Source organism: Arvicanthis niloticus, chromosome 17 (genome assembly GCF_011762505.2).
Source record: "Arvicanthis niloticus isolate mArvNil1 chromosome 17, mArvNil1.pat.X, whole genome shotgun sequence".
Classification (NCBI taxonomy): domain Eukaryota; kingdom Metazoa; phylum Chordata; class Mammalia; order Rodentia; family Muridae; genus Arvicanthis; species Arvicanthis niloticus.
The window spans coordinates 51759033-51773189 of record NC_047674.1 but is presented as its reverse complement, the minus strand read 5'-3'; the positions used below and the strand labels follow the sequence as shown (position 1 = coordinate 51773189).

The window sequence follows — 14157 nt, the reverse complement described above, 5'->3', positions numbered from 1 at the left end:
TGCTTGGGATATCACCAGAGAGACTTGCCTCCAAATTCTATTTCTATACAAGGTGTATGAAACATGACTTACATCTGTTTATTTTCTGTGTTGAAAATGAACTTCATCTCACACTTCAGATTAGTGTTTACACTGTGTGTGTGTGTGTGTGTGTGTGTGTGTGTGTGTGTGTGTGTGTGTGTGTGTTTTGAGACAGGGTTTCTCTGTGTAGCCATGATTGTCCTGAAACTCACTCTGTAGGTTAGGCCAGCATGCTTACACTTCTTGTGCATCTGAACCTGACATCTTTCCACAGCATTATCAAAGCCAATGGTCCAAGATGACTATCCCACTCCTCCCAACCCCCTCCCCTCACTCTCTAACTGTCCAGTCCTACCCCAAATTCTAGAGTTCTTTATCTTATGAATTCCAGGCTAGAATCCTGGGGGGCAAACATGTCTCTACACAGTCACTATAATTTGTTCTTAGTTTGGAATAATCCGGATCCCAGACATAATCATTTCTTCTTCAGAATCAGGAATTCTGTGTGTGTGGAATATTACACAATACTAAGAATGATAACAGCTACTTCTCAGGAGCTGACCCTCCTCGTCTAAACACAGGCTCCGACATACCAGGCTCAAAACAATTTTGTGGGAAGAAGGAGAATTAAGCTAAAACACCACTAACCTCCTTTGTCCTTCCTTCAACCCCACCACATGCGTTCTTTGATCTTCCCACTCCTATCTGAACCCCAAACCCTTCCATATACCTGTCACCACCCTCCTTTCTAGATCTCAGTCAAACTATGCCTTACTTTTAGATGTTAGGTTCAAATAACAATACATCCAGATTACTTCTTTTCCTGATACACTGAGCCGGCCCTCAATAACTTGATTGAACTGTGGGAGCAAATGCATTACTCTGCAGCACAGGGTTTGTCAAACACCCAGAGCTAAATGAGGTGTGGCACCAGCATCATTATCATGCATCACTGCTCAGCAAGGGTTTGAGTCTTGGTAACGATCTTATTCACATCCTCCACTGATGATTCATATGTGGAATTCCAATCCATGAAAGAGGCTTTCAGTACATAAGGCCTCCTACACAAAGCTGATCCTCAGGCCGGCATTATGGCCATCACCTAGGGATTTAGAAATGCAGACTCAGGCTAGAACAAAGAAGTAATTTCAGGCAGGAATCTAAATCTTAGGCTAGAACAAGGAAGTAGGCTTCAGACATGAAAAGAACTTTGGGCTAGGACAGGGAAGTAGGCTCAGATACTTTGGTCATCCTGATAAGCTCTTAGAAACAGTGATCATGGGCGTGTTCACAGAATTTTGTTTATTGCCTTGCTTATTCTTTGACTATTTGTGTTTATTGTTCCTTGACTATTTGCATCTATTGTTTTGCTAGTTCCTCAACCTAGAAGTGACCTGAATACTTGGGTGTAACTAAATGGTACAAAAGCAAAAAAGGAGGAGGGGAAATGGGGAAAGGGGAATGGCATCTGAAATGTAAATAAATAAAATATCCAATATAAAAAATAAATTTAACAATTAACACAAGGATCACATCGAGAGAGAGAGAGAGAGAGAGAGAGAGAGAGAGAGAGAGAGAGAGAGAGAGAGATGCAGACCCCTGGTCTTAATTCAACTGAATAAAAAAGATTCAAAGTAGACTGATGCAAGGTGAAGAACTGCTGTGTCATAGCCCCATCTCTCGGCCTGCTACATTGGTAAATCAGTGATAGGAGGCAATTTCAAGAAAGACAGAAGGTAAAGCAGAGTGGTGCCTAGTAGTGGACCCAGAGGGTCCTGTTTCAGATCCCAAATTATGGTGATCTGGCCTAAGCAGTTTAACTCACTGGTGAAAAAGCTCTTAACCAGGCTGCAGGACAGCCATGAGGATAAAGACCAGCAGATGAAGTGAGTGTATTCACTGTAGGCTTAACACCAACTGTATTATGTAACTGGCAGTCAACCACCATGACTTTCTTCCTTCTCCAGAGCTTGTGAAGTCTTACTACCCAGAGGCTGGGGAGTCCTTAGAAAGTTTTAGCAGATCTACACCACAGTTTCCACACTTCACCAGGGACCATTCAAAATTCACCGCATTTCCTCAAAGTTGTGGGTTTTTTTGTTTTTTGTTTTTTTTTTTTCTCCTGTTGGTGAACATTCTAGGCTTTCTTTAGAATTACAAAAGGTTCTTCTGCTCCCATTTCAGGTTACCTGTGGAGTCAGGCTTGGTGTAACTGGGAGGTAACATGTCTAGAGAGTAACAGGGTAGGCAACACCTTCTGCCTTTCCTTCTGTGGTTGGAAGCCAGCCAGGGTTAGCCCAGGGGGAGACCACTGGCTCTCACAGTTCAAGGAGGGGCTCCAGAGAACTCTTAGCTACCTTGGAGACTCTAACCTGTCAGCAGAGTTCCAGAGCACACAAATGGATCTCCCCTTTTGTGAGATCTTAATTCCACTGAAACCAAGGGAACCTCTTCTAATTACCTGTGGTTCTCCAAAACCTTCTCTACTTTAGGAACCTGTTCACCTAGAATTTTGGAGTCACAGGTGCCACACTGGGTACAGAAAAGGAAGAGCATCTTGCAATTTGCACATCACATGAGCCTGCATCTCCATCCCTCCATCTATCTGGGATCACCATAAGGAAAAAAGAAGAGAGAGACCAACCACAGCTTGGTCTGTGCTATAGTTTGTGGCTCAGAATTTATCTTTTCCTAATCCTCCTCAACTTTATTTGAATAGGAACTTTAGACCCTATAGGATACTGATCAGTATATAATTTTGGTAGTCAAATATTCCTGAGTCTTCAGAGGTACACATTCTAGGGAAGAAATTGCATTCTTTTTTAAAAATATTTTTATTTTCCTTCATCAGTATAAGAAGTATCTCTGGCCCATACTTGTAAGCCTTCCCAGGCACAGCAGCGCATGCCTGTAACCCCAGTGCTTGTGAACAGGAGACAACAGGATAAATAATGCAGGGACAGTCTTTACTACATAGTGACCTAGAGGTCATCCTGGACTATATAAGGCTGTCTCAGACAACCAAAGAAAGTATATGGAGAGATAGTTTGATGGGTAAGAGTGCTTGTGGCATGAACATGGAAAACTGAGTTTAAATCTGATGCACTACATAAAAACGTAGGCATGGCTACACAGAGCTGAAACCCTGGTCCTGTCTCGGGTAGACAGAAGGTTTCTCTGGTTGCTGGCTGTCAAGGTAATTTCAAGTACAGTGAGAGACCTTGTCTAAGGCAATATGGTAGAAAGTAATAGAACAGGACACCGGACATTTTCCTCTGGCTTCCACCTGTGTATACAAGCATGGACACTCACAGACACACGTGCATTTATAACACAAACCCACACACTCACAAATTAAATAAATTATAACCTGAATAGCTATATTTTCTATTATCCACCTAATAAATTATAAAAATTAATTACGTGTAGTTTTAAACTACTAACTATAACTTTTAAAATACCCATGTATCCACTTCTGAACAGCTAGACTAAGTATAACATTGGGTTAACACAAGACCAAGGGAGATGAATTATCAATAACCCTGTTCTCAGATTTCCAGTGATGTTTAAAAATGAGGGTAAAAAGCACACCTTTAAATTTTCACCCTGCACCAATAAGAGTCAATAATATAAAATGTGCCCTGGATGATAATTGACCCATTGTGTGACCTGTTTCTAACCCCTGACAATACAATTTCGAAAGACGAACTTCATTCCAAGTCTGTCAAAGGTTCTCTGACTACAAACTCCAGCACCTTAGTCACCACTGCATCCATGGTGTCTTTGCTTCCTGGGAAGTGTTGAGGGATGAATGGACCTCTGAAATATTATTCAATTACCTGTGTAAATATCAACATAAGGCCCAACCCCTTTCCTATTGATTCATGCATTTCCTCAAATATAAAGTAGGGCAAAGGTTATGTCCATGACACCGAGTTAGCCAAGCCCTTCTGCAGATGCTGTTGTAAAGAGTCACTCAACAAACCTGGCAACTAGATCTGGAGTGAGTACATCTATCCACGTGTGCAGATCTGTGACATCATTATCAAGCCATCTCCTGCTGTGATCTCCACAGGACAGAGACTGAGACCCATGTGTGTCACAGTTCTTTATGATGAACAGGTATTCACAGTGCTCCAGAAGTAATGTCTTTGCAACATAAGCCCTTCTTGGTGGCACGAGATGTTCCTGCCCCACATTGGCTACTCATCCTTTTATTACCTAAGTCATCATCCTCTTATATTCTCCCCTTAACACAACTAAAGAGAGAAAGTGACCATGGCCATTTTCTTCTGGAGGTCCAGGCATATACTTGCCTCTGCTTCTCCTCATTCTCAGGTAGAAACGGTCATGTCCCTTTGACCTCAAGAATTCAGACTGTCATCTTCTCACAAGCCCCCTCACCTCCACAGACTAGGTTTGCTTGTCAAGACACAAAACCACCCTACCTTCATGGAGCAGCGTTGAAGACTGCCTTGTAAACTCCAAGGCAAGTTTGCTCTCGTACCTGGCAGGAGTTAAACTAGGGTTGTGAAGGAAGTATCAAAGGCATTTTTCCATGGTCATAGCAAGCTGACAACCTACGTGTTACAACACCCATGGTGCAGATATGATATTGAAGAAAAAACCCCACATTCCTTTTCTTTGAGTTGATTTTGAAGAGTTGTAAAGAATGAAGTGTGAGGATCCTCCCTATCCCAGAACAAAGATTCCCCTGAATACATATGCTCCTGTGTGTGTGTGTGTGTGTGTGTGTGTGTGTGTGTGTGAGCATGTTGTGTGTGTGTCTGTGTGTGTTGTAAGTACTTGTTATTGTGGGCATGCATATTCAGGTGTACATGCATATGTGTATACAACGACCATAGAAGCCAGAGGCCAATGAGCAGGTACAGAAGTGTATGTGTGTACATGATCGTAGCGACCAGAGATAAGTGACTCAGTGTCTTCCTCGATCATCCTCCATCTTTGCTTTTCTGAGGCAGCATCCCTCATGAAGCTGAAGTACATTAAGTCATCTAGGGTGATTTTCCAATAAGCTTCAGGGATCCCCCCCATTTCTATTCTCCGCCCCACCACACTGAAAGCTTCTCACATCAGTGATGGGGATCCAAACTCAGGACCTCATGCTTGCAGAGTGGCTACTTTATCACCAGGGCCATCCTCCCAGTCCCTGCATGGACACTTCTTAAAAAGGCTTTCTCACACATCAAAACATGCACCATCTTGAAGTCACTCGGAGTTTGATACCTCTTACCTGATGGCCTGAAGTCAAAAGAAGATAGGTCTTGCCAATGAAAAGGATGCACCCGTGGGAGGCAGCAGAGGAGGCAGAAAAGCACATGCAGTTTGAGTGGCACCATCTTGGGAGCTGAGCAGTGACTTCGGTTTGATGTTCTACGGAGTAGATAATTTAAAAAAAAAAAAAAGGAAGGAAATGCAATGAATGTACTGAAGAGGGCGTGTCTGCCAATCAGTGAGTCTGAGGTCCCAGTAATGTTTGTTAACAGTGAAACAGGCATTGTTTTATTTCAGAGACAGCTTGTAGATAGGGACTGAATTGGCAGAATCCTTAATGATGCTAGATGACAGAACACAGGAATAACGTTTTGAGACAGCTAAGTATGATTTTCTGTGTATTTTATGGGTGTCATTTGGTTATAAAGAAAACATCAAGTCCTAATAATGATAACAAATGTGTCCTCATCATTGTACCCAAAGGCATGTCTTGTACAGATAACTAACAAAAGTTAGTGGGTGCGGATAATGTTTCTAGAAGTTTCTCTTCCTGTAAGTGGTGCTGCTGGGTGTTGTGTGTGTGTGTGTGTGTCCTACCCAGTTGCGTTTCTGAAAAGTAGAACACAGGTCTAAATAGTTGGCCTCTAGAGGCAGCTGGTCCTGGAGAAATAGTTCCCAAATCAGTGGATTGATGAGACAGTAGGGTACCAGAACTGAGATAGTAAGAAGTTGCAGTTAGAGCCATAAGCAAGCATCTTCTTAACAAAAGGTACTCAAGTTTGCGCATGTATCCCCCCATTCAGTGTGAGTCTCTCCATGCAAGGACACAGCCCCCTTGGTGGGGTGCTGGGCTAGCATTCCTGAAGCCCTGGGTTCAATCCCCAGCACTGCATAAATTAGATTTGCTGGACATGCCAGTGAGCCTAGTATGTGGGAGATAGAAGCAGGAGAAGTTCAAGGTCATTCTCAGCTACATATCAAGTTCAACACCAGCCTGGATGGCATGAGACTTTGTCTCAAAAGAATAAATTAATTAAATAAATAGAAACAAAATGTCACTCTTCAACTTTGGGAGGAGTTGATAGAAATGGCTCAAGCCACCATTGCCTCTCATTTTAGCAATAACTATCTTTCTGTTTTTGTCCTTGCCCCAAAGTCTAAGCCCAAAATAATTACAGATGGCAGCATTATTCTTCAGTCCTTAAACCTCATCTGCTTCTTACGTCATACGGCAAAGTAGCATACAAGGCTCTCCCTGCTCTGTACTCAACGGGCTTGAAACCTTACCTCTGTCTCCTCTAATTGCATGCCTGCTGTCTCCACCTTGGTCTCTCTGCCACTTGACAAACATACAAGGTATCCTGACCTCTCCACCCTACCCCATTCTGAAATCTGGGCATACTCCTGTCCACAGCAGGGCTCTTTTTGCCTTGACACTGGAATGGCTCTCAGCTCCAGCTTTTCTGCCCCATGTCACCTTTACAGTGAGTTGTTCTTGATTTTTCCATTTAAAACTCTAAGCTGCTTCCTCACACCAGTGCAGGTCCAAGACCCCATGTACACTTCTCCAATGTTGGTTGCCAATTGGTATACTCTGTGCGTTCTTGGTTTATTATCTTTCGGTAAAAATGTAGCCCTGGAAATGTGAAAATTCTGACTCCCCCTACGGTTTTCCAAAGACCTAAAATAGTGCTTAGTATACAGTCAGCACTAAATAAATGCCTGCTTAAACAAATTATGAATCCTGGCAGTTTTGGATAATTTGGCAGTTTCTAACACACACTGAAATAAATTTCACAATCCACATGAGTGACCCTAAGGAGGCACTAACTAGACAGTTAACTAACTAGATAACTAACCCATAAGTGTAGTATAAAGATGTAGCATGGATAACCATCACGCCTGGATGTCCCTCTGTACCCTGCACGGCCTGTTCTCTTTCATGGCTGGAATCCAGTCTTGACACTAATTCTTGATTGACAGAAATCTCAAAAGAAGTGACTTCAGACACTTGAGACAGTCTTCCCCCTACATTCCCTTTTCCAATACAAAACTCAAAAGCCAGGTGACGGCATTGGGTCTCCAGCCTGAGAAGTCTAGATTCCTAGTAGCTAGGCAGAAAAGAGCCTTTTCAATGTGCACACAGCCTTACACGAATAAGAAATACATCCGTGTTGCTTTTGTTGCATGAAAGCATGGACATTTCCAGGCTGTTAGTGCCTCTTTGCAGCATTGAATGGCTTTATTTTAATATCAGATCCCAGCTGTTTCATTCAAGGGCATTTATCAAGTATGTACTATATACTTCCCGTGACGGGAGCCATTGGGAATCCTGAAGAATTTGATACAATCATTGACCTGAAATAGCTTATCAATGGGACTCAAAAGCAAGATGAGCATAGCCAGTATAGAAAAGAAAGGACTCAGAGATATTCCAAAAGTCTTAAATGACATGGCACTAATCCAGACAGCAAAAGGAATTCAGAAAGATTACAGAGGACACAGGCGGGGTGGGGGTGCTCTGTTCTCCAGGGCCTTGGTGTCTCACAATGGAGTGGAGGAGAAGAAAGACACAAAGCCGCAGAGACTCTTGGGAGCCCTTTCTGGGCCCTCTGTCCTCCGACTAGATAACCCATGGGCCCAGTGTTTGGAAACTGTTGCAAATGGACAATAGTATCATTTGTTTATTACCAAGTTTCTCCCTTCCCCCATCCCAGTGGACCTCTAATTTTATCCTCAAAGCACAAATCCTGTCACTCAAGCATGGCTAGCTCACTCATATTCTGAAGACATTTCCTCACACGTTTGTTTACCTCATTTGAAGGGGGGAGGGAATTTTCCAACTACCAATAATCACACCTTGGATAAACCTAATTGGTTACAATGCTGCTACTGTGCAAAGCCTTCCTTTACTCGGTTTGTAAGAATGCCTCTGTATCAAGGCTGGGGAGGTTCAGTCAGCAGGTGAAGTGCCTACAGCAACAGCTCCTTTGTTTGGAGCCCAAGTCCCTGTCTACTGTGTTCCTCTGGTGATTGTGTTCCTTGTTTTTGTTTGTTTTTTTGTTATCAACTTGACACAAACCTAGACACAGCTGGGAAGAGGAACTCTTAATTGAGAAAATGCCTCTGTAACACTGACCTGGAGTGCTGCTTTGATTAACAATATGGGGGTGGGGGTGGGATTCAGCCTATTGTGAGTGGCTCCCAGGAACGGAATGTGTAAGAAAGCAGGCTGAGAAGCAAGCCAGTAAGCACCCCCCACTCCAAGGCTTCTGCTTCTGCTCTGTCTTAAGTTCCTGCCTTGGTTTCCCCTGATGGACTATGAACTAGTGTGTGTAAGCCTGGTAAACACTTTCCTCTCCAGGCTGCTTTGATCATATCAAGGAACTAAAACCCTAACTGAGACAGTCATGAACCCCGTAATTGTTGCACTAGGGAGATGGAGCAAAGACAGGAAGTAGATTCCTAGAGCTGGCTGACCAGTGGTAGATACCTGAGGTCTACTTCTGACTTTCACACACATGTGCCCGCACACCTACAAGCATGCACACACACACACACACACACACACACACACACACACACACACACGCACACAACTTTAATCTTAGCCTAGACACTTGGAGCTTCCAGAAGTTTCCTCCAAAGGAAAGAATCTCCTGCCATTGGGAAGGGATGTTTTAGAGAAAGCAGATTTATTTTTTGAGACTATGCCACTGAGACTGGTCTTGTACTCCTCCTAATTTAGTCTCCTGAGTTCCGGGTTTGCAGGAGTGTGAATGGCAAAGAGGAATTTAATGTCCCATAAGTCATCCTATGCGGTAATCCACTCTGACTGTCCCAGTGTCCCTACCTGCTAAGCTTCAGACAGGAGTGAGGAGGCAGCTAGCTGTCCACTTTCCACACTGTTCTTGAGGGCTCAGAGGCTTCTTTGATACAACCCTGCTGCAGCTTCAGTGTGTGTGTGGGAGAGGCAAAGGCACAGTTTGGAAAGCGTGCCTCCAGAGGCAGAGGCAAGCCTGCAGAGCAGGCAAGTCTATTCTTGGCATGCTGCTCTTGTTACAGTTGAAAAGAACAAGGGAGGACTGTTCTGCTGTGAAGCACATGATTCCCTGATGGGGACACACAGGGGTGACAGTGAGGCAGCCCCCAAATCCTGTTGGGGCTAGACTTCAGCTTCTTTCGGAAACTGGCCTGTTCTCTAGAGACAAAGGGCTAAAGAAACGAGAATGTTTTGACTCTCTTTTTATTTTTGCCCTTTTTTCTGGGGTGAGGAGAGGATAAGTCTCATGTAGCCCAGGCTGGCCTGGAAGTCTACTGTGTGACCAAAGATAACCTTGGACTCCTGACTCCACCTTCTGAGTGCCAGGATTACACGAGGCTCAGAAGATGGCTCAATGGGTAAAGTCCAGCTGTACAAGTGTGGGGATCTGAGTTCAGATGCTCAGAACCTACATAAAACTGGACTCAATAGTGTGAGTGTAACCTCAGCCCTCCTATAGCCTGATGGGAGGAGACAGGAAAGTCCCTGAAAGCTTGAAGTCCAGCCAGCCTAGCATAGAAAGGCAGAGGTGAACAAAAGGCCTCTTCTTAACCCAAATGGAAGGTAAGGAGCCACACCCAAGCCTTCCGACGTCCACACACTTATGACCACATAAGCACACATGTAAATGAACACACACACATACGCACACGCACATCACACGCACGATTTAAAAACAAGACAAAACTTCAACAAGAGCCCTACAGATCAGGAAAAGACATGATGAAGCCTGTCACCTGCTTCTGGAAAGATAAACAGGTGCTCTAATTAATACAGCATAGGTGTCTGAGGAGACGCACACTGGGCTCCCTGGTATCCCGACCTGCTGGTTCGGTTTTGTTATGTTTTCATATCAGAGCAGAGCTTCACGGGAAACAACGCATTTGCCTTCCATTAAGACTTCTGAAATCACAAATCTGAGTGGTTATGACAGTTAAAAATGTAATAGAAAATATAAATGACTCTCCTCTACTCACTACCCACTATGCACGGCACTGTCTGGCTTCAAGAGTCACATGGTCCCTGTTTCTTGCATCATGGGATCACTGGCACTTTCGCCATCTGCCTGGGTCATATGAATAGCAGGCTTTAGAACCAGAGACATAAGCCCATGACTCTGATCCAAATTAAAAATATATTGATGTACCATGGTCTTGTTTCTACTTAAAATATAGACTTTCTACATAAAGAGGGGAAAAACACACCAGATAAACAGAATCCCAGATTTTCTTCAGTAATCTCTTCTAAAGGATAGGATAGTGACTGGTTTTCTTTTTCTTTTAACTTGTACTTTGTATCCTGTGCCCGCTGGCAAGTCAGAGTAAGCAAAGAGGATGTCTCTGGGAAGTAAAACTGTCCCCATCTGAAACACAACAGGCTAACCAAGTCCGAGACAGGCAATGAATGGTACCAAGCTGGCACAGGAAAGGAGATGAAAATATAGAGTGGGAATTGAAAAAGGGCTGAAAATTATCAGGAAAATAGCAAGCTGAGCAGATGCTTGCCACGGTCAGCACTCGGGAGGCCGAGGCAGGAGGACTGCCCCAAGTTCAAAGGTACTTAGTGAGTTTCAAACTAGCCTACACTACAAAATGATATCCTACATAAAACAAACAAACAAACAAACAAACAAAACCAATAACATGCAGGCATAACAACACATACCTGTCATTCCAACATTTGGGAGGTAGATTTAGGAAGATTGGAAATTCAAGGTTATCCTCAGCTGTATAGGAAGTTCCCAAGAGCAGCCGGTGCTACATGAGAGGCTGTCTTAGCAACGACAACATACAAACTCAAGGCAGGGAAAGGAAAGGTAAACTTTAAGTCAGTGAGGTTGGTGCTTTTCCTTCAAGGCCCTCTTCCTGGCTTCTCTAGCCAGAGCCCCTGCCTCACTGCCCACAGTGCCCACTGGAACGTGTCCATTTCCTCTGCCGAGTCTTCTCTCAGGGTGTGCGCGTCTCTTCAAGATGGAGCACATCACCCATCTCAGGAACTCAGCACCCTCGACCTGCAATGCTCCAAGTGCTAACTATAGGGCTGGCTTCTACAGGAACTTTAAACCCCAAGGAAGGAAAACAAAACAGCAAGAAACTGCTGGACTTTTGTCCTGAACTTGGTGTTTCCAGCGCACTTGGCAATGAGGGCTTTTCCACCACCGGGTGTAGCACATGTATCTGCTGGGTGGGCTAACGCAAGAATGACTTCTGCTCCACAGAATCGTGTCTGCGTCTTTAGTCCATCAGTGTGTGTACATGCAACGGCCTTAGGGGCTATGAGATGGAGTATGGAGCGGTAGCTGTCTCAGCCTCTCCTCTGGGTACACCTTGCTTACAGACGCCATCTGCGTCATAGTTTGCTCAAGACAGCCTTCCCGATTCACTAGCTCAGTTCTCCCTGTCTAACGATGCTCACCCTTCTTTCCACATGATTTCCCATCCCTTGCAAATGAAAACATTATCCTCTAAGGAACAGGGGATATCAGAGCCATAGTCCTTATATGACCCTCCCTTCAAGACGTCATCTGTAGGAGACTTCCGGTATCATCTCTCCTCTCTCACCATCCCTGCGACCTGGATTGTCTGGGGATCTTGAGCTGCCTGTCACTAACTGCAGCTTCGCCAGGGGCCTCTGCGGTCCCTCCAAGCTCTTCTCAGTCCATGCTTTTACTTTGTGTTTATTTCTGCTGCTTCACCACACTGAAAGCAAGTGGAGGTTATAGCTCTGTGGGAAAGTACTTGGCTGTGTAACTGCACAGCTCTGGGTTTCAGCCTCATTTTCCGGTCCAGTCTCCGGTTTAGGTCTAATAAGTTTCGTGTTTTAAAATCTCATAATGATCTATGTACCTCGGGGGCGGAAGGGGGCGGGACAACACATTCCTCTGGCTTCTGATTCATTTGTCTGTCTTGTTTTGTCTGTCTGCTGGGTTTTTTTGTTTGTTTGTTTGTTTGTTTTGTTTTGTTTTGTTTTGTTTTTAATTCAAGGGGCTTTTTAACTGCCCAATCCTTTTGAGAAGATTACACATCTTAAATAAGCGTGACCCCAATTTTCCCAGGTTACACAGATGAAACAGAGCTTCTTGCTTTTCTGAACAAAGCACTGATACAAACATCCAGATGTCCTTTGACTTCCCTAGGCTGCTTCTAAGGGTCATTAAACTGTGTGGGAGACAGCCGCAGCCCCCAAGGCTTTTTGTAAAAAGAGACAACACAGGAGAATTCTTCCTAGAAGACTGTAATGCTCAAAGTCTCTTCTTCGAGCTCTGCCTACTGATAAGAGTTGGCTAAAAACAAGTTTACATTTCAGAAGTAGAAACGTAAGTCAGGTGGTCACTTTAGACATTATCTGAGAACTACAGAATACAAACAGGTTTGTTTTCATTTTGCTTAGCAGGGCTAGGAATGGAACCGGGGTGTCTTGCATGCTAGGCAAGAGCTCTTCCACTGAGCTACAACTCCAGCCCTCAAAGTGATCATGTAGCAGTCTTCAAAATCACGACATACAGATGCCTTTTTCTGGGCCACCGCCACTGGCAAGCAGGATACAAAAATACAACCTGTTCTTTGAGAAAGATGGAACTAGGCTGCAATTGGTAAATCGAAGTCAGGGACAGAGCACCTCCTTAGACTTCGAGATAGGAAAAATTGCAAAATAAAGTCAGCCATGCTAGTAAGCTTATGTAGTAAATTTTTAAAAAGCAATTTTGGGGGGCTGTTGCTATGGCTCAGTGGATAAGAGTGCGTGCACTGAAAGTCGGAAGACCTGAGTTCAGGTTCTCATACCTACGTAAGATAAGTCTAGTGTGGCAGTGTATACATTCGAGGAATCCCAGCCCTGTCTGAGGCAGAGACAGGAGGATCACTGAAACTCTGACTGCCAACCTACTCTAGGTTCAATAGAGACCCTGCCTCTAAGTAATAAAGTAGATAGAGATGGAACAGTGATAGACACCTCACACACACACACACACACAGCCTCAGTTCGATTCCGAGTCACGGGACCAATGTTGTGTTTTATAAAAAAGAAAGAGGAACCAGGATATGTTTGGTAGAGGCGCAGTATGGTGCGAGGGAAGGGGATAGCTCTGTGAGCCCATACTGAAGGATCCCTTCCCCCTCAGATAGCATAGATAGAATATGGAGGAGGAAGGGGAGGAGGAAGAGGACCAAGAAGAAGAAGAGAAGGAGGAACATGAGGAGGAAGAGGAGGAGGGAGGAGAAGGTGGTTTCTATTATGCTGGATCAGGAAGTCAGAAGTGAGACAAAAAGCAGAAGGTGGGTACAAGCTTCTAAAGCCCACCCCTAGTGAGCCACTCTTTCCAGCTAGACTCTGCCCACTAAATGTCCCAAGGCCTTCCAAAATAGCAACATCAGCCCATTTTGTTCTCCTCCCAAAGACACGTAGAAATATCAAGATGTCTTCTGTCATCCTGTCAGGGAATTCCTACCAACATAGAATGGGCAGAGGCCCAGCATGCTATTAACTATCTTCAACACACAGACTGGCTCCCACCAGGTAGCGATACCCCAAAACATTAGTGGTGCTGAGGTTAGGAAACCTGAAACAACTGCATTCTTGTTCAATGAGGAAAGGCCAGTGGCTGCAGAGGTGACTTGGACAGTAGGGTACTTGTCTTATAAGCATAAGGATTGGACTGGAGTTTGATCTTTGAGAATTATGTAAAAAAAAAAAAAAAAACAAAAAAAAAAAAACCCGGCACTCATTTGTAATCCCAAACTCAGACAGAAGAGACAAGAAGATGCTTGGGGATCCACAACCACCCAGCTGAGCCTACATCAATGGAGCTCCAAGCTAATGTGAGACCTGTCTCGAAACACAAGACGTATGGTTTCTACAGA

At 44.2% G+C, this 14157-nt stretch overlaps 1 protein-coding gene across 3 annotated transcripts in view; it reads right to left on the bottom strand.

Moving 5' to 3' along the window:
• Pla2g7 (phospholipase A2 group VII) overlaps positions 1–14157 on the bottom strand; it is a 40325-nt gene that overhangs the window by 16617 nt on the left and 9551 nt on the right. The window contains exons 1-2 of one of the 3 annotated variants that reach the window (XM_076915242.1): positions 10964–11831; positions 5276–5415 (exon numbers count right to left, since the gene is read on the bottom strand). In XM_076915242.1, the coding sequence (XP_076771357.1) occupies positions 5276–5381 (106 nt within the window). In that variant the 5' untranslated portion in view covers positions 5382–5415; positions 10964–11831. Of the gene's footprint in view, positions 1–5275; positions 5416–9109; positions 9244–10963; positions 11832–14157 lie in introns of those variants that run through there. The other 2 variants (XM_034521895.2, XM_034521894.2) reach the window with 2 other exon arrangements.